This window comes from Acartia tonsa, chromosome 8 (genome assembly GCF_053477335.1).
Source record: "Acartia tonsa isolate MP-2025a chromosome 8, ASM5347733v1, whole genome shotgun sequence".
In the NCBI taxonomy this organism is placed as follows: Eukaryota; Metazoa; Arthropoda; class Copepoda; order Calanoida; family Acartiidae; genus Acartia; species Acartia tonsa.
In genome coordinates, this window is record NC_137267.1 from 16,828,675 (window position 1) to 16,852,851 (window position 24,177).

A 24,177-nucleotide genomic window follows, 5' to 3' on the forward strand; every position below is an offset into this window, starting at 1 on the left:
ATTTAAAGGGCAATGAACTCCCTCTCTTTATATCTTTAAGTTTGCTTCCCAATATTGAATGTCTTGAAGCAATATTTTTTGTCACCACAGAGATTATAAATTTTTGAAAAATAAATACATATTTCTTAATCATTATCACTACAAGACCTGCTCTTTAACTTAAACCTAGAGTCCTCGAGGAGCACTTGATAGATTTTTTTTTTTTTTTTGGGGGGGGGGGTCTTTTCTATGGACGATTTCTTTACTACCCTCCCCAAAAATTAAGATAGAAGGAGAATCAGTTAATGTGATCCTTCCTCGGGACAGAAAGGCAGACACACATATACTATTACTTTTATAAAAAAAAAGATAATCATATTTTTGGGGAAACATTAAAAGTTTTTCATTGAAACAGAAACAGCAGCGGCGAGACCCCGCTACATCTAGCGGCTGGAGCTAAGCTGCGCCCTACTAGACCTTGCCATATTCAAATTCTGCTTGATCATGGAGCTACGTTAGGTAGGCGCTTTACATTTTATAATTCAAACCCAGAGAGAGCATGACAACTTTGGGGGCTTTGAATTTTGATTGGTTGGTTTACATAGTTGAGTGTCTAAACGTATCAACAATTAGTTGTAGTCTACTGAAGGTATTTTTTTTTTGTATCGTTTTTAGGAACTTTTATCAGTTTATTGACCAGTGTCCTATCCCTTTAGATCTCTGATTTAAACCCTACAAACATTAGCTATTTAAGCAATCTGTTTCTAAATCCACTGGGATCTGAAGGAACACAGTAATAGTGTCTGACTAATTATGACGTAACAAAAAAAATTAGCCAATGAGAGGCCGTTATTGACCAATGGTAAAATTTATAGTGGCCTCTCATTGGCTAATTTTTTTTGTTACGTCATAATCAGTCAGACACTATTACTGTGTTCATCTAAAGGGATAAGATAATGAACGATATAAATCCCAAATTATAATGCAAAAAAAATCTATATGTAAATTAAAATTACTTGTTTAAAAGTTTGGATACTGCTAATTTGAAACCAACCAGTAAAAATTCATAATATGTATCCTAACTTTTTGACCATCGTATATAATAAAGTGCTTTTTTAAAATTTTGGGTACCAGTTTAATTTACAGTCCAATTTCCCCTGTTTTTGTAGGCTGTCTTTTGATATTTACAATGCTGTGCTATAATAACATATTAACCATTTAACCGCCACCATCAGCCTATAAAGTTCCTATTTTTTCATGTAATAATCGATTCCTACAACATTTTACCTTGAATTGTATAAAGATCCAATTATATTAATATATAGTTTTAAATGACTGTTTTATTATAGGAGAGACTGATATGCATGTCAAATCTTATTTAGATTATTGTACCAACCTTGGGGAGCCAGCATCCTTCTATGCTGTCAGGACAGGCACTGTTGAGAGCTTTGAACTTCTTCTCAATTCTGGCGTGCCTGTCAGGTTACATATAGATAGATAGATAGATAGAAAGGTAGACAGGTAGACAGGTAGACATATATAGTATACAGATAAACAGATAGCTAGATAGACACAGGCATGTAGATAGATAGATATACAGATAAACATACAGACAGACCGTTTAAGTTTTTATCAAATAGCTGCTGGATAAATCTCACAAATTGAAACAAAGTTCCATTGACTAGTGGACCAATTGACTGACTGACGGACATTAGCTTTGAGTTATATGTAGAGTAGATTCTGAATTATTAAAAGTCTTTTGATATTTTTAGAAAGAAGAATAAGTTGAATGGAAACTTTTTAGACGAATATTCCAAATCTGATTCTCTGCTTAGAGAGGGTAAACTAATAAACTTCATATTTCATTTGTATAAATTATCTATCTTAAAGCAAATTAAAAACAAATGTAAACAAAATGAAAAAAATAATAATTGTAAATTATTACTGATACTTATATATATTATGTTCATTTGATAAGCTTCTGCTACGCTAGTTAGGGAACAATGGCTTTAATATCCAGGGAGGGAGGGGACATTGGACTGTAAATTACACTTGTACAAAAGTTTTTATAAAGTTTTTGTAAAATATGTTGGCATAAAATTTCATATTTATGAAATTTTGATTGGTTAGTTCCAATCAAGTTCAACTTTTTTGATAATTAAAGGGTAAACTTTGGTTTATTATAATTGGGGTCATATACCAAGTAATATTTTCTAGTATTGAATGTTGGTTGTGAGAAGAAATGTCGTATATTGTTGAACAAAATAATGGATTCAAGATACAAAATTAAAGCTGTTGAAGAAATTAGTAAGTCTATCAAGTAATTAATCCCTGAAGTATCACTTTTACATTATTTCAAAAAAATTTAATTGAAAAAAGAAATTATTATTTAATTTAGTTATGAAACACTGATTTTCTGTTTTGGTGGTAAAATGCGCTGCAAATCTTTTTAAATACGCTGCTTAGATATTTCTTTTTTTGGGGTGGGTTGGTTAAATATTTAAATATGAATTTTCAAAAATTCACCTGATTTTTAAATACAAAGGCCTTGAATTATGGTAGCACTAATAGAATTTTCTTTGAATGATACTGACATCTTCTTAGATGAGCTTTACGTTGGAAGAAGAGCTTGTCTGTTGAATGGGGATGTTACTGATCAAGATTATGCATTAAGGTAATAAATTCTGACATCTAGCGTTAATAATGTGAATAAAATTTCTTTGATTATATCAATTAAAATCAATATACAGCTCTTTAATTAAATTATATAGATTATTTTTTGTTATTTAAAAGTTTTAACATTGTTAAACTTTCAATTCATTTTTTTGGTAACTCTAAGTCGTGATTAAACAGTTAAAAAAATTTATAGTAATATTTGAATATTTAAATCAGTTTTTAAAGTTTTAAACAAACTTTTGTACAGAAAGGACCATAGAAGGTTGACAAGAATTATATATCGTTGGAAGATCGTTTAGAGGAGAATAATTCTCTCCTGGCAGGTTTAAAGGCAGATATTATAAAACTGTCAGAAACTGTCAGTAAAGAGATAAGTGCCCAGTCAAAGTTCAGAACTGACACTGAAAGCTCCCTAAAATTACTGACTGAAAGGGTACAGAAGCTGGAGACTGATGCTGCTGAAAATGTTACCATCCTTAATCAGCAAAAAAACAAGATTTCTGAACTAGAGGACAAAGTTGACTATCATGAACAAAGAGACCGCAATTATTGTCTTCGTATCTACAATGTTCCAATTGATAAGAAGGAAGAAGACAAGTATGGGCATAGCATAGCTACCTGTAAAGCAGCATTCAGGGCCATACAGCCCATTCTTGAAGGCATGAGATCTTGTCTCGATAGACCAATCAACTACTACTATGATTTATTCAAAAATGGGCATCAGCTGGCAACCCCGAAGAATGACTCAGATATACCCCCCTTGATACTCCGGGTGAGAACTCGAGATATGAAATCTTTTATTTTTACCTCTAAACATTAGCATTTATTGACCGGTAAAAAGCTGACTTTCATCTTAGAAAAATGTCGCTGGATACACTTATTAGGCTATAGTACACAAAGCCCCTTGACTGCAAAACCTTTATCCCTAATACTGCAATATTTAACTAACTTTGTACCAATGTGATATGAAGTTTGTATGTTGCAATTAATGTAGACTAGCAAGATTGACGAAAGAGTTAAATAAACTATATGCTGACTTAATGAACTGTGCATAGATAATTGAGTTGTCAAGAATAACAATTCTAATTCTTAATCTATCCTATTTTTCTCTTTTCACCAATCCGGCTAGTATAGTACAAGCTAGTTATTGTATTGCTAATTATCTGTGTGGATCAAAGACAATTTTCAAAATAATCTTTATTTACATTGATTCAAGTGTCCATTTGTATGACAGTTAATATTTTCTGTTCTAAGTTAACATTATCCTCATTAACATTTTGGGCGTCTTCTACATACATAAATTGAACCTCCAGATCATAAATGTATGAACAATTTGTTCCTCTGCTCTCGTGATAGTTCAAATTCTGTCTTTCTTGTGGTTGTGTTTGGATACTTATGCTTCTAGCTAATTTTAGTTTGTGGGAATCGCTTATGCGTCTATAGTATTGAGCTGTATCTAACGTGCGCCAACGGCCTTTATCTCGCACTTCGGCGTCAGACAGTCCAACTGCACACGACGCCGAAATGCCGCCGATTTTGGCAGATTTGCCGCTTACTTTTCCTTCAAAACCAACACTTTTCGCCAGAGACTTAATGTTTGCTACTAGTGTGGACTCTGCTACAGCTACCCTTCCATCAGGTATCAATATCCTAGTCACTTTCGCCATGCGGAATCTTGGTAGCAGAAAGTTCAAATCATCGATGTGGCCATCATTAAAGTAATAAGCACAACGTGCATAATACAACTTTATTGCTTTGTATGGACATAATTGTCCTGGTTCCTCTATAATATGTGCTACGCTACCATTGCCAGTTGGATCATTCTTCATAGTGCGAAACAATATTTCAACTGCTGGATATCCCTCCAACTTCACTAATCTAAGGTCACCAGCTCGCAATTTTCTCACGTCCGCCAATCTGGCGAGAGCGTAATATTGAATTATCAGTAATACCACGGTTCTGAAGTTCTGTAAGATTTTTGGTCTGTGTATGCTTTCATCACAAAACTCAGAATGATTTCTTCGTCAACCTCTAGCGGAGCTATACCATGGTGGTGAATGAACTTTGTGAAATCTTTTATTATCCTGTTCTGTTGTCTTTGCGTTCCTGCTGCTCTGGCTACACCAGACAATCTAAACAGAATTTCTAATTATTCTAAAACATTTATTATCTTGTAACAAAGTTTCCCATTTTTTAAAAAACAGTCTATCTATCAATGTCAACCAAATCAGTCTTAATGCAACATTTTAAATTTTTTCATGGAACTTTATGTACATTATATTTCTTAATTACCATAGAATACTTGTTAACAAGGTAATTTAACACCCTCTGGTCATGCATCTATTAAAGCATCTTATTCGTGTCTCCTTGTGTCAGAAACGTATTTGAACCATGACTTTCACCATACTTAATAATGTCGACGTTATATGCAAATCCTACTATTTGGTAACAGTTTTCTAAAAAAAAAAAAAAAAAAAAAAAAAAAAAACATCTAAACTTTACTCATTTCATCTTTACCTGGCTTGTAGTCTTTGTTTTCCTACCAGACCCAATGATTCCAAAGCTTCCAAATTCCGAACCTCCAATGGTTGGATTGGGATATGTATTGGCCCAGCAGTCACAGCTTTTCTCTGCATTTTCCTCGAATAAAATCCTCTATCCGTCATCCCATATTTGCCCTTTGTGGGCGTCTGTACCTTTCCCATTTTAATAGGTCTGAAAATAATATAAAAATGAGTAAATAGTAATCATAATAATGTTTACACCTACGGCTCGGCCTTTAACTTGACTTTCCCTAAGATCAACGTGAATTTAAGTTAATAGACACCCAGTTACTGAGACTATATAGTATTCTATAAATTCATGGACTAAACTTAACTTTTATGGCAATTTCACTTATTAACTTATCGAAATATATAACTACACATTTAAATAAATTTTGAGAATTTGTTGATAAGTCACATAATATCCACTGAGATTGCCCCCGCTAGTAATTAAACCAATAAAACTTATTTCAGAAATCCCGGATTAGAAAATTATTTGTACATATTACTAACTATTATCTCTATGAATCTTATGTTTTTAACAACATAGCCAATGTATTAAACTAGTTGGACCATTGAACAGACATGACTCTGACTTAGATATAAACGAGGCTGGAAAAATTAATTGGTCAACCACACAACTTTTAAAATGATCTTGGTCAAGAAATTCAGCATAGAAAGTATGTGATCTCCAATATGGTACTACAAATATAACAGTCAAATCCTTTTGTTTAGTAATTGTGCGCCAGGCTCTGATTATATGACACACAGGAGGGCACACCCATTAAACAATGTCACTATATAATGTTTGCGATCCAGATGATCAAGTCATGTGCTCTTACTCTTTGAGTCATGTTCCATCTTCTTCTCACACTTTGAAACAATATGACCTTTAGCTTGGCAGAAAAACATGTGAGATCAGATATGTGTTTCCTGCCTTTGTAATTACTACTAGTAGCACCGTCAGCAGTCTTGCCTTCTTTGTAGGCCCCATAGGTTTGCTTGTTCCTACCATCCTCTTCGTCTCTTGCCTTTTGCTCCTTGATCAGTTCTTCCAACAACCTAGTCTCATTGACATCCATCTTACTGTGCTCAGCATCGCGCTGGTTAGCGTAGTTCGTGGCTGTACTAAATTTTATACCTGGCCGAAACATTAGACTTATAGTTTTCTGCATTCTCTTTAGACAATCGTATCCAGACAACAAATCATCGAGACTGGAGTGTATTTCAGGTTTCACATCTTCCGGTGCTTTCATCAAGTATAATCTTCTTATCGCTTCCTCTAAACTGCCCTCTAGGTTCAATGACTCCAAAAGTTTGGTTTTCAAGAAGATCAGCTCGCTTCTAATGTTCGTAACAAGATTACCAATTTGGCCGTGTCTTCTTTGGCGATATTGCATGAAACCAGAATAAGTGAACTGACAGACTTCAGGAATCTTGGTTTGTACCAGTTTCCCCTAAAAATTAACATTACTTACTAAAATTAACAGGGGGCCTAAAATTATAACAGTCTGATATTATTGTTTCCCCTATTAAATATAAAATGCCTAAATATCCCATTCTTACATGATTTTTTAAAAATTTTTTACGTTGTATTGTGAATTCAGATTATAACACCCCCCCCCCTCCCTATTCGTTTTATCAATTTTCTACACTCATCTTTTATTTTAATCTTTTATTAAAAGTTGGTATCGCGCCCCCAACTTTTTTAGAAAAACAAGGGAGAGGAGAACATTAGCAAAGCTAGGTAAAGCTAGTCACTAAACTGATGTGTGTAAACATTAATAAACAATTAAGATTCATTAACTCTCATATTATTTAAAGGTACTGTTCAACATTTTTATATTTGACAACACATGACTATTCTTCCTTATAACTTAAGAACTATGCCCCTGGAGGCACTAAATAAACCGAATAAAGGAAGTAATTGAAATTAATTAAAAACCATCCCAGTACTTCTATTAATTATCGAATTAAAGAGAGCCAACTCGGGTTCTAATTGGTGAAATACTTTTTACAGACAAACTCTTCTACTTTAAATACTAATTATTGTCTAACTATACCTTTGAATCTCTGATCGCGGGTAACCCCATGGTTACATAACTAGCGGACCTGCTGCGTTTTGGACTCAAACCCAAATCTTCCTCTGCTTGTCTTTTCACCCCTCTTGAAGTTTGATTTCTGTGTCTTGAATCTCTGCTAGTGCCAGGACCTTCGTCCTCTAAAGTCCATGATTTGACAGGCATGGACATCCTACTACTCTCCATTTTGTGTGGAGCCTTTTGTCTCAAAAGCGATGGTTGATTAGACTGTAAAAAGTCTATCTCCTCCTCTGAACTAGCTTCGTTGATATATTCCCCCTCTTCGTCAGAACTGTTTCCTTGTCCTAGGTTATCCTTCCGTATCTTTGCATTGCCCTTACTTTCTGCAATCTTTTTTAAAATACCAAACACGGCATCCATTTGTGACTCAAGACGTGTCACCTTATCCACTGAGTCTTTTTCATTTTTATTCTGCACTACAGATCTAGACCTTGACCGTTCTCTGGACGTCTCCTTTGAACTGCTATGCACATGGTTTCTCTTACCATCTTTATCCCTGACACCGGCAGGAGTACTAGTGTTATTTGCAGGGATATCAGTAATGGGACTCCCTTGCTTCTTTTGTTTCTTTGGTGTCCCTGGCACCTCCGGTGAACTACCTGTATCTTTTCGGGGTGGAGTTTCGGATCCATTTCTAGGACTTGAGCTAGGGCTCTTATCTCCTTCCATAATGGCGGCGGGTCAACTCTTAACTCTGGTTGATGACCTTCTACAATTTAATCTGAAATAATTATAGATAATTTGTATTTAATTCTCATGGATTATTTTTTACCAGTTGGGTGGATGGTTAAATGATGAATTCTTTAAAAAACAGGGTGGGTGGGTGGGAAATTAAAAAACGAGTTTTATTAAATGTAGCCCCTTCTTTTTCTCTCAATACCAACTATAACTTAAGACATATAAATAAAAAGGATTAGAATATAACTGACCACTACAACTTAAATTAAAACAGAGCTTATTATTTATGTTATATCTACAAATTATCAATTTTTTCACTGTTAAACTTATAGAATATTACAATTTTTTAGCCATCACTAAGTATTTTATATTTCATTCTTTCTTCAGATAAGGCATGTGGGAGACAAAACAGGTTTTCCCCTTTTCACCTTGTGACTAGGGGAGAGGGTAGAGACACCAGAGTAAAGAGAAGAGAATGAGTGTGTGTGTGTATGTATATATGTTATGAAAGAATATGTGTGTGTCTGTGTTTGTAAGTACTAATGTGAGTAAGTGTATGTGCGTGTGTATGTGTGTCTGGTAAACAGCTTGTGTGTATGTTTCTCCTGCCCCACTTTATCGAGACAGTACAACTTAAATTTATTTGGCCCTACCAACTCTCCCAGTCTGGTACAGTGTAACACTTATTTCCCCTCCGTCAATAGATAATTGTCGTACTGTCCAGACCGACTCAATACATTTTACCTCTATTCCCCGGCCTTCCTTATTCCCGGACATTCAATTGTTTCCCCTTCACCCCCCCCCCCTTCCACAGAGGGGTAGCAACCTTTTCTCCCCAAACGAGATATGTTGCCCTACTGGCAAGACCCTCTCTCCATAGAGAGTGTCTGGTACAGTACAACTTTTCTAACCTTTCTATCCGCAGAAAGGTACCACCTTCCACTCTCCAAGTGGAATATATTGCACTACTGGCCAGCCATACCTCTCCACAGGCAGGCACCAAACCTACGGTACAGTGCAACTTTTTCTCCTCTTTCTATCCACAGAAAGGGCACAACCTCCCACCCTCCGAGTGGGATAATTGCTTTACCAGCAAGGGCATTCCTATCCATAGGCCAGTGCCGATCTACCGGGACAGTACAATGTTTTCATATCTTATTATGGCCCATGCCATACTAAAGAACTAATATACCCCTAAATCGAGGCTTCCCACTTCTAATGTAATAATACATCTCTTCCCCCTCTCTAATATCAAGGAAGGGAAAACTTATTCTCAAAAATGGCTTCGAACCTTGCCTAGCCCAACTCTTTATTAATAACTATTTTATAATACGGTCAAAAGGCAATCACACTCAATGGACATTGTAACTACTGACTAAAACCGATCCAGCTCTATATTAATTCTTCGATTAAATTCAGTAATTCTTGCAAATAAGTTTAAACTGAAACAAACAGAGCTGCCAACACAACAGGAGGGATCCCAGAGGAGGAGTACAACAAGAGCGAGCCAACAGAAGGAGGACAAGGCTGTACACATCACACAAGTGCTTACCAAAAGAAGATTTGACCTTCTACAAGAATATATAAAATCTAATCTCTTTAGTAAGGTATGGTTCATTGATGGAACTATTGTTAAGTTTATAAAGAAAAACGATAAAAATGGTACTGTATACAGTTCCAAGATCAGCTTTAAAAATGCAAATGATCTTCTAAACTCTAAAAAATGAATTAATAAACATGGACTTTTTTTCTTGATCTACATTTTTTTGCTTTTATTTCTTTCTTTATTTTTTTTTGTAATAAGATTTACTTCATCAAATGAACATATTTTCATTCATTTTTATAAGATTTTATTACTAAGTAAATGTTTTGTTGTCAATTAGTTTTGTATTTCCATAAATTTCTGCTTTGGCAACACATATTACCCTTCATTCTCTTCTTACAACCCCCGTTAATAAATTTTCAAATGTCTTAAATATAATATACAAAGCAACAAATTTTTATTATAGCAGCCCTAACTCTAACCTATTATTTTGTAGTGTTTTCTAATGTTTTAATTTAAAAATAAAAGATCTTACTTTCAATACATTTACTTAGTAAAAATTTTTTTTTTTATTTAAACAATCACTACCATCATTATATATCAGTAAAGTATAATACTTTAATAACTTTTTTTCTTTTAGAATATTTTACTTTTTTGTATTTACTCCCAGCCTCATATAAACAATGCTTGGGTCTTTTATTTACATTCTACACTCTCGTTTATTGCTACAGTTTTTTTTTGTAGATTTTTTTTAGATTTTTAGTTTTTTTCTCTTTGTTTTTACTTCTAATAAGAATTATGACTATAGTCTTATATTTGTTCTCTCACAATCATTTACTAAGTATATTTGCGATTACTTTTATTTAATGAAATCTTCCAATTTTTAACATTTACAAAACAGCCTGCTTTATTGCATCAAGATCCATGACAGATCTCTATAGGAAATAAACGTCTATAAATGAGCTCGAATCTTCCAAGAGTATAGTGTATAAAACTCATAGTGCTCCAATAATCCCTATTAAATTCTCATTGACCAGAACGTTAAGACCCATTATTCTACTTTTAGCATCATAAATTTAGTCTTTTAATTCATGTTGCTATTTAAATAACATTGAAGTATTTGATTTCTATTCATAAAACAGGAAACTTAATTTTATATTATAGTAAATCTAAGAAAACTTAGTTTTAAAATGAAATGATTCATGCGACACTCCCGTAATGTGGTCAGATATTGAACTAAACATTTCAACCCTTTGAGGACGATAAAATGAAATGAAGAATATTAGGATTTCAATCTTTAAAATATGATAAAAAAAATGGAGCAAAACGTTAGATCGTGTTTTGTTACATTGGGTGTAAATATAAAACTAATAATTACTGATTAAATATATATTAAACAGATATTCTAACGTAAAATGTTAAAGTCGAATCATTATGTGTAACGCATATATGAAGAGAGAGAGAAAAAGAGAAGGAGCGAGAGAGATAGAAAGAGAAAGGGGGGAGACCGAGAGAGAACGGGAGAATGAGAGAGAGAGAGAGAGAGGTTGGGTGGGGGGGGGGGGGAGTGAGAGAAAGAAAGAGAGAGAGAGACGGGAGGGGAGTACATAATTAATCATAGGCATTCTAATTTTATTACAAGCTGAATTTGAAGAGATGATAAAATGAACATTTAATTGAAGAATAAAAGAATAAAATTTGTAAGGCAAGGAGCGATAGTATTTAAAAAGAGTAATTATCTCTGATAATTAATAACATTAACAAGGATGACAAAATCCGTAAAATAAAAACATTAATCAATTCTACTAAAGAACATTAAGAAATATAGAGTAACTGCACTTAAAAGAGAAAATATTTAGATTTCAGCAAAAATTTAAGTAAATATGTCATTTAATAGCTTAAATAAGGTTCCACGACAAACGTAAGAGTCCCAAACGTCAGAGTGGAAAAACATCAGAGTGGACAAACGCAAGAGTCCCAAACGTCAGAGTGGGACAAACGTCAGAGTGGACAAACGCAGGATTTTTGGGACAAACGTCAGAGTGGACATTTTATAAGTAAAACGTATGAGTCTCGATTTTATAATCATTAAAGCGCTGCGGCTAGGTAGGCCAGAGTGCTGAGTGCTGCAGCCAGAGTCATTTTCTTTATGATTAGGTTAGGTTAGGTTATAGGCTAGGGGGCCGAGCGCCCGCGGCTAGGCAGGCTAGGGGGCCGAGCGCTGCGGCTAGGTAGGCCAGGGTGCTGAGTGCTGCAGCCAGAGTCATTTTCTTTATGATTAGGTTAGGTTAGGTTATAGGCTAGGGGGCCGAGCGCCCGCGGCTAGGCAGGCTAGGGGGCCTAACTGTCTATTTTTTGTCATATAATTAAAATAGCATAGACTCTGATGTTTTACTTAAGCAATGTCCACTCTGACGTTTGTCCCACTCTGACGTTTGTCCCACTCTGACGTTTGGGACTCTTGCGTTTGGGACTCTTGCGTTTGTCCACTCTGACGTTTGGGACTCTTACGTTTGGGGTAGGACCTTAAATAAAAGTTATTTTATTTGGACATACTAACGTCATGGTGATAGGGCTATCAGAACTATCTGTTAGGGACGTACGGATGGACAGATCAACCCCCACTGTAGAAAAGTTTGGCTTTTAACAAGAAATAGATCATTAACATTATACAACCCTTTTACCCCATTTCCTTCTCTTTTACTGGATGAAAGAACTAACCAATAGATATGGTCCATACTGGCAAGCTATATAGGGAATATTAACAAATATTTTCAGCCATTGAATAGCAAATGAGAAAATTACTTTTTCCTCTAATCCTAGCCAACAGACGAACGGACGGACATTTTGAATTATAAATAAGCAATAAGCAATTATAATAACAAATGTCTATTATAATCTTGATTAAAAATTTAAGCCATCTAATTTTTATAGCAGCTGAGAAAACAAATATTTTAGAGTGAATTATAGAGTAAGAAGGATAATTTCAATTCCAAAATTTCTTTTCCTCAGGGAAGGAGGTAACATATGACTGTAAATTACACTGTTAACCAAAGTTTAGTAACCACTTTGACTAAAAAACCTAATAAGTGTTTCGTCAGTTCTAAACAAGAAGTTTTCAAACTTTTAAATCAACCGAAGGCTTACCCCTGTTTATCATCATGGGGGATGTAAAATAAATATAAAACATTATTTCCTAAGATCCCTGAGTTTAAAAATCATCAACAAAGATGATAATATCCATAAGTAGCAAAAATCCTAATAGTAAAAGTAAAACTCAAAAGCAAAAAGAAGAAAACGCGGCATAACCAACAGACAGACGAACGATGATCAGTGCAGTGGTCATACAAAACTTCACACAAAATATTAGTATTCTATAGACAGAATAACGGACTAAGTAAGGAATAAAAATTTTAAACTTTTCGCTACTAACATTTAACAGGTAAATAAGGATGACAACATCCATAACTATAGAAGCTCTTGAATTTAAAAAAAAAACAAAAGGCAAAGCAAATAAAAGCAAAAAGGGTTCACAACAGACAGACATAAAAAGAAATGATGCATAGTGAATCTTTACACAAAAATATCTTCGATAAAAGCTGGGAAAATTATTAAAGAGCATTACCGATAGACCGACAGACAATATTATTCTTAGAGTAGAGGTGCATTGGTCAGCAAACATAAAATAAGTCTTCTGTCTTAACCCTGAAAGATCGGGCCCTCTACAAATTCTTAACTGATCGGATTTTATACCTTAATAATTGCATTAGCCTTCTACCTTTCCAGTACGGATATTTAATATTCTCAAGAGCATTACAGACCAGCGAACAATGTGAGCTGTAGGCTAGTTATCTTATATTTAATGGATCATGATAATTTGCTAAGTCCGGATATGGTGGAAAATTATTTGAACTATGACTTTGTTAGGAAATTGTCAAACATTGATTCCAGTAATATAAATTTCGATAATCCATTTTATGAAATTAGTTTTGACTCTAGATATTTTGAGGAACTTGAATTTTGCGAAAAATACAGAAATAATGATAATTTGTCTTTAATTACTTGGAACATTCAATCGCTGAACTCAAAATTTGAGGGCTTGTTAGAATTTATATCTAACTTAAACAATTTTAATATAAACATAGATGTTTTGTGTTTTCAGGAAATTTTTGAAATTTCAAACCCAGATTTCTTTCATTTAGATAATTATGACTTCTACTTTAAAACTAGGAGAGGAGGGAAAAAAGGAGGGGGGGTAGGGATTTACTGTAAAAAATCATTAAAGGGAAAAATAATTGAGGATTTGTGTATTTTTGAAGAAAACTTATTTGAAAGTATAACTATTGAAATTGAAATTAATACTAATAAAAAAGCTTTAGTTACAAATATCTATCGCCCACCAAACAACATTAATTCTAATTTAACGCCTGAACAACAACTAGAAAAATTTATTGCATATGGTAACCTTCAAGCCAACTTATCTCTTCTCAACAAAAATTCGTATATTCTAGCAGATTTTAATATTGATATTTTGAAATTTCAAGACCATAATAAGACAAATGATTTTTTAGAGTGCAACTTTGCAAATGGTTATTTACCTATGATATCAAAACCAACTAGATTTGGACATACTAATGCATCTTGTATCGACATTATATTTATAAATAATATATCAAACAGATATTCATCTGGTGTCATTTTAAATCCAATCTCAGACCATTATCCTTGCTTTATTTTTTCTGAATCTTTTAAACCTAAGAACAACCCTAAATATGTAACATTTAGAGAATTTAACCAAGAAAAATTTGATCAATTTTCTGAAATACTTAACTCTCAATCCTGGGAAGATGTAATAAGCATAAATAACACTCAAACTAGCTTTGATAATTTTATGAATTATTATACTGAGACATTTAATAATGTATTCCCCCTTAAAAAGGTTAGGTTTAATAAAAAAATACACAAAAAAGAGCCTTTCATGACAAGTGGGTTGCTTAAGAGCAGGGTAAAAAAATTAAAACTTGCAGCTAAATATTCTAAAAGCAAAACAGTTTTGAATACAACTAGATATAAGCAATACAGGGATATCTATAACTCTTTAATAAAGCTGGCGAAAAAAATGTATTATAAAGACATCATTCTTGAGAATAAATCTGACCTAAAAAAACAATGGCAAATTTTAAGGGAGGCTTTAAGAAAAACACATGACAAATCATCAGTCATTAATGAAATTAGATATGAGGGACTAACTTTCTCTAGCCATAAAGATATTGCTACTCAATTTAACAAACATTTCACAACTATAGCAAATAAAATTGAAGAGAATATTAATCCCTCATTCTCTGATCCTTGTGAATTGCTAAATGAATCAAATTCTTTGTTTACCTTGGGTCAGATATATCCTAAAGATGTTATTGATGTTGTAAAAGGCATGGAATCTAAGAACTCAACTGATATGTTTGGTATTTCAAATTCAATTTTGAAGAAAATTATTAACTTTATAGCTGTTCCTTTATGCCATATTATAAATAGATCTTTCTTTACAGGAGTCATTCCGGTTCAATTAAAAATTGCTAAGGTTCTGCCAATCTGTAAATTAAAACCATCTGATGCTGGTGATAAGTCTTTACCAACTAACTATATACCAATAAGTCTTTTGCCAATATTCTCTAAAATCTTAGAAAAAATAGTTGCAAATAAATTGAATGACTTTCTACTTGAAAATGAGATTCTGTTCAAACACCAATATGGTTTCCAGGCCAAAAAGTCTACTTTACATCCCATAATGCACCTTATAAATGAACTTGCTTTAGCTAAAAATAATAATAAGGTTTCAATTGGAGTCTTCTGCGATATCTCCAAAGGTTTTGATACAATTAGCCATGACATTTTATTAAAAAAGTTAGAAAAAATAGGAGTAAAAAATAAAGAACTGGATTGGTTTAAAAATTACTTAAATCAAAGAAGACAATTTGTAGTCATTGGGGATGAATCATCAGAATACTTGGAGATAACAAAAGGAGTGCCACAAGGATCGATACTTGGTCCAATTTTGTTTTTAATTTATATAAATGATCTTCCCAGTGCTACTGATTTATTTACATTGCTTTTTGCAGATGACACTAGTTTTGTTGTGTCGGGAGATAACCTAAATGATATTATTATTAAACTAAATAATGAACTTAAAAAAATCAACAATTGGCTTAGGGCAAATAAATTATCTTTAAATGCAGAGAAAACAAAAATCATGATTTTCAACAAAAGAGAAGACACAATAGACTGGGAAGATATCAATGTATTCATTGATTCTAATAATGATAATGAAAACAATCCTGAGCTGATAGATAAGATTGGTGTTGTTAATAGCAGAAGTAAAATACCTGCAATAAAATTCCTAGGTGTATTTATTGATTCTAATCTCAGTTTCAAGTATCATATAGATTTTATTAGAAAAAAAGTTTCTAGTTCTTTGTATATGATAAATAGAGCTAAAAACTTTCTTTGCAAAAAATCATTAACCACTCTTTATCATTCATTCATTCATTCTCATTTATTGTATTGTTTACCAATTTGGTCATCCTGTCCTAAATCTTACCTTGAGCCATTGATTAAATTACAGAAAAAAGCAATAAGATTAATTACTGGTACTAAATATAACTCACATACAGCAGAAAAGTTTAATAAATTAAATATTATGCCTCTCCCCCAATTAGTAGATTATTCCAAACTTCTTTTCATGACAAGCTTCCACTCTCTTTTCAGGAGACATGGAAAAGAAAAAACGAGATTTATAATAACATAAGAAACAACAGGAGATTGGATGGTGATCATTTTTATATCCCTATTATTAGATACAAAAGCATTGAGAATCTCCCATACTATTGTTTACCTAACCTTTGGAATAAAAATTGCTTTAATGACCTTCTTAATTCTTATCAACCACGTAAAATGTTTATTAAAAACCTTACAGCTTATTTAATGATTCAAGTTGAAACAGTATGTAATAAGGCTGTCTGCAACGAATGTTTTCCTAACAATCTTATTTAATCTTTGCATAGCCATGGTTGTGATTATTTTACACCTACAATTCGGATTTTCTTTATTTTTTTAAATATTATTTAGCAAAAAATTTGAGCCATTTTATATGATGCTGCTTGTGAGAGAGCTTAGATTAAGATTAAAAAACAATTTATTTATTTTTTTTTTTTCAATTACATCATTTCAATCTTTAAAATAATTTTTAAAATATGTAAATACTTAAATTATTTTGAACACTGAAGGCCCCATTTAATACACCTCTGGTTTATGGAATGCCTCATAATCGTAGATAACACATTAGTTAAAGTTTATTAATGATGTGATTTATAATATCTGAAAATGCTATGTAATATGTTTATCATAACTAAACCGATTTGAAAATAAATCTTATTCTTATTATTCTTATAAGAATTAGATGTAACTGAGTGAAATATATTCCTTCTTTTGGGCTGTGTGTTTTTTCAACACTAGTGCCGTGTATTGTTCTAATATAAATTTTTGTCTATCTAATCCCACACCTTGCTAAGCGTTCATAAAGTAAAATTGTGATCCGAGAAATCGTACCTCTTTTAGTGCAATGACTAAAGAAATCCTGGAAAACCCAGAGGCCCCGGAATCTGCCATGAGAGCTATTCTGGATATCAATTCTACGGTTGCAGGTAAAATATTTCATTATTGGAAGAGAGGATTTTTTGTTAGCTTTAAAAAAAAAAACGTTTTGGGGTTTTTTTTATGAGCGATTTCTCTTGGGAGGGTACAACCAAATATAGTTATAAACCTTCCCGGGACCTATATGAAACTACACTGTAAAGGAGAACCATATCGGTTCAGTGGTTAGCAAGATGCTTTTGTATACACAGACAGAGATCCTGTTACTTTAATATAAGGATTGGTTGCTAAATGATGCATAAAATTTTAGGATGTAGATATCTCTTAGATATAAATACTTTTATGGGATTTTGTATATTTTAGGAAATCTTTTCGATAGCTGTATTCGAATGGATAAACAAGAGTAAGTTATTTTTATCTATCAAGAAAAAAGTAAAATTATCTGTTAAATGTTTAAAGATTATTTTTACTTTTATGAAATGGTGGGATTTAGCAGGACAAATAATCTGAAAGTCTAAACCTGACCCTTTTATGGCAATCCATCTTTTCAAATAAAATTTCAAAGTATCCAAACGGGTTTAGATTTGAGGCTTATTCGCGGCTGCCGAGCCCTGAGATTTGGAAATGCGTCCTTGTTTTAATGGGGACTTTCACTCAAATTTATTTATTAACATCCAAAACACTTTATAACTTTTATTTTTATCATATGTCGAGCTTAAAAAATACCCATGAAATATTATTTTTTTAGTGACAGACCAATTTACACAAAAGTGATATTTGATTTGTTTCTATTCAAGCACAAAACGGCTGAAAGTACAGTTTTAGGTAATACATCTTTTTTACAGTTGTAGCGTTATTGTTGCACTTACGTAATATTCATGTAAACAAGCCAACTGAAGAAAAAGAAATATCTGAAAAAGTTTGTGTGCGTGTCATACTTTCAAAAAGTGCCTTAATCCTGTTTTAATAACTTTTTTGCTCCTTTGTAGGGATCTAATGGCCGATAAATTGATGTACACCCCAAATGTTAATACACAAAGTGACAAAATTGCCTCTTCTGTAGATTACAATTAGTGATTGGAACGTTTGGTTGTAGGATTGTAGCTACTCTATAATTATTATCTTATATTTAGATTTGATAATAGACAGTGGAAAATTACATCTACTGCAACATCCTCTCATTGAAATATTTATTGAACTCAAATGGTTCAGAACTTGGAAGGTGAATATTTTTTATTTATGTCAAGTTAAGAATTTCGGATTTAGAAAAACTTTCAGTCAAATTAATATCTGCTGTATTAGAACTGAATCTCAGCCATACTGAAAAATCATGTTTAGCATCGTATTACAGACAATATTACATAATATTAAAACAAAAATCATGAAATTAATGCTAGTCTGTAATGCAGTGCGATAAATAACCATTCTTTTGTGCTAGCTCTTATTTTTACGATAGTAAATAGTCATGTTAGAATTGTCCAATCAATTTCAAACTTGGCAAAAATATTCGTGTTGGTTATCCTTATCTTTTTTCAGATCTTTGCCTTTTTTATCTTCTTTCTTGTAGTGAAACTGTTCTCTTTTGCTTGCTATATCATATTTGGTAAGAAGAAATTATTTTATAAAAATTTACAAATAAAATGTAAAATGAGAAAATAAAGAATTTCAAAACTGGAATTGTTTTTAAACATGCATCAATTTATAGATTTTCAATTCTTTGCTTTAAATTTTTTGTACTACCAGCCTTTATAGTTCTTACTTTATAAATATTCTATTCCCGCAACATTTTACATTAAATTGTACCATATCCAAAAATTGAAAATATGTTTAGAATTTGGTGCCATTTATTTTGAGGAGCAGCACAAAGTTAGCGCATTCTTCAGATGGATCACTCTAATTATTACATCTATTGTCATTGTTGTTGTCGTCATTGAGGAAAGGATAATCAATCAATCAATCAATGTATCAATTCAAACACTTTCTGTTATAATCTCATTAGTTTGGAGTTTTAAACTAAATCACTTTAACTGGCATATAGGAATGGGTTTATTTCCAGTGAGCTTGGTCTATTAGGAGCGTTCTGAACCTAGCGGTATTCTGTACCAGATACCTAAAGAAGTTTTAAAAAGTAGACAAATTAAGCAAAGTTGCATTAGTTATAGTATCCAAATGAAAGGAATCCTAAGCTATTATCCAATCCCAGATATGTCCTAAGTCTATATTTGGGAAAGATGCCACATATTTGTGAGAATAAAAGCCCCAAAGATGTCAATTGTTTAGCTAATTTTTGAGCTTTTCGTAATAAAGAAAAGAGCTTTGATGCCCTCCCCCCACCACCCCCACCCCAAAAAAATTCCATAATTCTTTAACAAATATATATATATATATGTATAATTTAAGGGATTGTGATCGTACAACCATCTATAAGTATAAGCATCATTAGTTGGTGTTAATTATCCTTTTCAAAACTTTTAGTGGATTTACTTTACTGCAAACAAAATAAGGAACAGGTAAAACAATTTACTAGGAAGCTACTATTACACTGTGTATGTTATTTATTTTGGTAATAATACAAATTATATTACCGGCTACGCCCCTAGAGGCATTAGGAAGTTGAGGAACGGGTTGATTAATACGACCCTTTACTATTCAAAAGTTGCCTTACTTTTATTTTTTTACTCTTTTGATAATAAAATAATATGGGGCCAGACAATATGGCTTTAATTAATAAAAAGTAGTCTTTTAGACATAGTATCAACATGGAATTTTAAAATTAATTCTTTTTACATTATTTACGTCGACTATATGGCCTTAAAAATTTGCGTTATATCGAGAGTCTAATGACATAATAACACCATTATATTACTTTTGTCAACATAATAACACCGCAATTTATGACAGTGATATGTAAAAAAAAGTCTAGAAGTCTATGTAATAATTTTAGAAGATTTCTCTTATAACTATGAAATATTTTTAGGAATTTTAATCTAAATATATTTATATTATAGGAAAAGTAGAAATGCGAACAATCTTTGCAATACAGTTGAAATTTACAACATAATTACTTACTGTAAGTTTTTTTAGAGATTTTTTTTACTAGTGTAGTTTCTTTATAAGAAGGGTATATCTATCAGTTCGTACAAACCATCATAAACCGCATCTGTCTTCATGGGCGCGTCTTACATCGGATTAACGGTCAGCCATGCGACTTACTTAAGCCAACCAGAACTCAGCTGAAGCTACCAACTTTCAATTTATCCACTCTTAACCAAAGCCGCCTTTGGCCTCACTCAGTCTCAGCTAACCTAATGCTAGGCCTTATCTAGCCTAAGACACCCTAGACATACTTCAACGTAGGCCACCCTTAGCAAAGCTTTTTTTTGTAAAGCTCTCTTTTTGAAAATTTTCCACTCTAATCAAAAAAGGAAGTTGACAACAAACAAAACTATTTCAAAGTCCTATTTTTTATGTTAGATTGTGATGAGTTATGCATGAAAGGTTAAAGCTAAGGCCCCGTTTAGTTAAAGCTTTCTAGTTATGCTAGAAATGTTTCTAAAAAAAAAAGAAATATAAATGAAGGGTTCATATTATATTTGAAAATTCATCTTTTTTATTTTTCATAATTAAATAAAACTACTAGTGAAAGAGTTAGCTGACCCAACCTTGACGTTGATATGTATGCTGGTACCCAACAAACCACTGGCCAGTTTTGCTCTGATAATCAGGTAACATAGTATATTAGTTGGTATGTATGCTGGTACCCAACAAACCTCTGGCTAGTTTTGCTCTGATAATCAGGTAACATAGCATATTAGTGGATATGTATGCAGATACCCAACAAACCTCTGGCCAGTAGTGCTCTGATAATCAGGTAACATAGCATATTAGTTGATATGTATGCTGGTACCCAACAAACTCTGGCCAGTTTTGCTCTAATAATCAGGTAACATAGCATATTAGTTGATATGTATGCTGGTACCTAACAAACCTCTGGCCAGTTTTGCTCTGATAATCAGGTAACATAGTATATTAGATGATATGTATGCTGGTACACAACAAACCACTGGCCAGTTTTGCTCTGATAATCAGGTAACATATTATATTAGTTGATATGTATGCTGGTACCTAACAAACCACCTGGCCAGTTTTGCTCTGATAATCAGGTAACATAGTATATTAGTTGATATGTATGCTGGTACCCAACAAACCACTGGCCAGTTTTGCTCTGATAATCAGGTAACATATTATATTAGTTGATATGTATGCTGGTACCTAACAAACCACCTGGCCAGTTTTGCTCTGATAATCAGGTAACATAGTATATTAGTTGATATGTATGCTGGTACACAACAAACCACTAACCAGTTTTGCTCTGATAATCAGGTAACATAGTATGTTAGTGGATGCGAAAATAAAATATTTGCTTTTTTTGTTTTTTTTTCTATTCCATAAAAAATAGCTTAAAATCACTACATTGGTTCTTTAATTTACCTATTACTAGCTTAGAAGGGTGGGTTATAATTCCCTACTTTCATGAAAAAATTTCCAACAAAATACAGAACCCTAATAAACCATTTTAAAAAGAAAATAAGGGAGGAGGGTTGTAACATTTAAGCTCACACCCCTTTGCAGCAAAAATATAAAAAATGATAACTTTTATTTTCAGCACAAACAATTTCTTGGGCAACATCTCCAGAATTCCAAGGAAAACACAATTTGATATTAGAATTATATACTAATGAAGCTTAAATGGTTTACTTTTCACTTATCTTTTAGGAAGGTGTCGGGTTCTAGACCCAAGACTGCATCAATACTAACAGATTTAAAAATGAGCACCAACTGCTCTCCAGACAAGGATCGTGAGCTCTAAGGGTTGGTTGTCTGCTATGTACTTTACCAAGGGTATGAGGTGAAGGACCAAGAGTATAGCCTCTGAGTTGACAAGTTGACTGTTCAGTCCAGGTGCAACTCACCCATACAACACAGACATAAGCTTAATAGTCTGCAGAATTTCTAATTTTAAGCTTTGTGGCTTGTCTTTTTGTATCTGCTTATTACCTATAATACCATTTCATTGCAGCTTTCTCTTAAAATGCCTAGCCTGCATAGAGCCCAATCCCCTCATTTCTCAATAGATTTTAAATAAGATTTAAAAAGCAGCTTATAGTGCCTAATAAAAAAATTACTTCATACAACACAAATACCATTGATAGGCCAGTATAAATTATACCATTGGCCAATATCAATGTATACTGGCCTATCACTGGTCATATTACATGGCGTCATTTTTATTAGGCACTATAAGCTGCTTCAAGTGTAGTGAATAGTTTTTTATGCCTACCTTCTGCTGGGAGCCCTAACCCAGTAGGGCCTCTAAATACGATACCCTACCATGTAGATTTACTTTGTCTGGCTATCCGTTATGGGAGAAATGTGATTTTCTCTGTTGCTACTTAAGATAAGCATCTTTTTAAAAAGCATTCTGTATACATCTTACTTGGTTCTGTTGTCGGTCATGCTAAGAAATATTTTTTTCATATGTATCATATCATTCTTTATCTCTCTATCTTTTTTATGATCACTGAGCATCTAATATATAAATGACTTTGTCAAATCATGGTGTTTGTGCTTCACTTAAATTTGTCATCATTTAATTTGATTAATTCTATAAAATTGTGACATATTGGTTGAATTAGAATGGGAAGCCACGTGTTTATGTCCGGCAAAGTTTTCCGAACAATTACAGAATTCTTCTTCTCGTATATATTTGTTTTCCTGGGCTACAGTATCACCTTCCATATAGCTCTTCATGATCAAGGAGGTAATTATTTATTTACTTTGGAGTTACTTCTTCTTTTTTGCATATTTTTATTCTTGTGTTTTACATTTTTTTATACTGGAACAAACGCCAAATTAAAAGATCATTAAATGCAGCTAGTTCATAAACGGCTGAAAGCAAAGTTTTTACTCACATCAATAGAATCGGAATTGAAATACCTAAAAGAAACAAGAAATAGCAAAAAGCTAGAAATTCACAAGAATCGCACAGCAAACAAAAAACTTTTGTTCCATTAAAAAACACCCTGTATAAAGCATTACTGTTCTTTTTTTGAAATTTTATATTATTTCCAATATTAATATATGATTTACAAATTAATACAAATATATTTTTATTTAGTAGTTGCCTTTGCTAATATGGGAGATTCACTTATAAAGGTAAGTAAGAAATACATTTCCAGTAAGGCTTTGAAACTTATTAATATCCACTGGATTAGAACTAGTTTTCAACCAAACTAGTTTTGTTAGCCTGAGGCTCTGTCCTCCGGGGATACAAAATTATTTTTATCATATAATTTTTAATTTTAATACCCGAGCTGTCTGTAATATGATGCAATAAATAACTATAATAAACCATATTCTGAGGAGCATAGCTACTTTATAAATTGTTTGTTTTTGTGTGCCAATACAAATAATAAAAGGCATAATCAAACAGCCGGAAACATTTTGATGCAATATTATTTTTTGAAAATAAATGTTTTAATAAATGAAATCCAAAACCAAAAGAAGTAAAAAAGAAGCAAATTTTTTACTTGTAAAAAATTGTTCAGGTTATGACTATGCTTCTGGGAGAGTTCGACTATACAGACAACTTTGTTAAGAGCTCAGGTACGATTCAGTTTATTAAATTCATTTTCTTTTACAAAATTTTTACCCGGGGGTAATTTTTACATGTGGAGTGGTGGTGTGGAACACACAATTTGAAATTCAAAATTTTACCTGATTCTTAATTTTTTGAGGGGGGGGGGGGGAGGGAGGAAATACCTTCAGAAACATTATATTTCTGCTATACTGAAAAATCATGCAGAGCTTCGTATTACAGACAATTTCCCCCGAATATTGAATTAAAATCATAAACTTAATACCATTTTTGTTTTTGCCCCCTTGGGGGCTAACAAAACTGGTTTTAATCTCATATTTTTTTATTTTTTTATCCGTGGAAAACTGTTTG

At 32.7% G+C, this 24,177-nt stretch overlaps 1 protein-coding gene across 2 annotated transcripts in view; it reads left to right on the plus strand.

Moving 5' to 3' along the window:
* The first annotated feature begins 339 nt into the window (after positions 1–339).
* LOC145326131 (transient receptor potential cation channel protein painless-like) overlaps positions 340–24,177 on the plus strand; it is a 33,471-nt gene continuing 9,633 nt past the window's right edge. Inside the window, exons 1-18 of one of the 2 annotated variants that reach the window (XM_080169249.1) lie at positions 340–498; positions 1,362–1,461; positions 1,752–1,819; positions 2,197–2,286; positions 2,584–2,653; positions 17,133–17,218; positions 17,532–17,571; positions 17,917–17,993; positions 18,302–18,390; positions 18,705–18,771; positions 19,000–19,101; positions 19,642–19,678; positions 20,177–20,238; positions 20,809–20,893; positions 21,835–21,871; positions 22,863–22,989; positions 23,347–23,384; positions 23,777–23,834. In XM_080169249.1, the coding sequence (XP_080025375.1) occupies positions 2,247–2,286; positions 2,584–2,653; positions 17,133–17,218; positions 17,532–17,571; positions 17,917–17,993; positions 18,302–18,390; positions 18,705–18,771; positions 19,000–19,101; positions 19,642–19,678; positions 20,177–20,238; positions 20,809–20,893; positions 21,835–21,871; positions 22,863–22,989; positions 23,347–23,384; positions 23,777–23,834 (1,015 nt within the window). In that variant the 5' untranslated portion in view covers positions 340–498; positions 1,362–1,461; positions 1,752–1,819; positions 2,197–2,246. The remainder of the gene's footprint in view (positions 499–1,361; positions 1,462–1,751; positions 1,820–2,196; positions 2,287–2,583; positions 2,654–17,132; positions 17,219–17,531; positions 17,572–17,916; positions 17,994–18,301; positions 18,391–18,704; positions 18,772–18,999; positions 19,102–19,641; positions 19,679–20,176; positions 20,239–20,808; positions 20,894–21,834; positions 21,872–22,862; positions 22,990–23,346; positions 23,385–23,776; positions 23,835–24,177) is intronic. The other variant, XM_080169250.1, reaches the window with a different exon arrangement.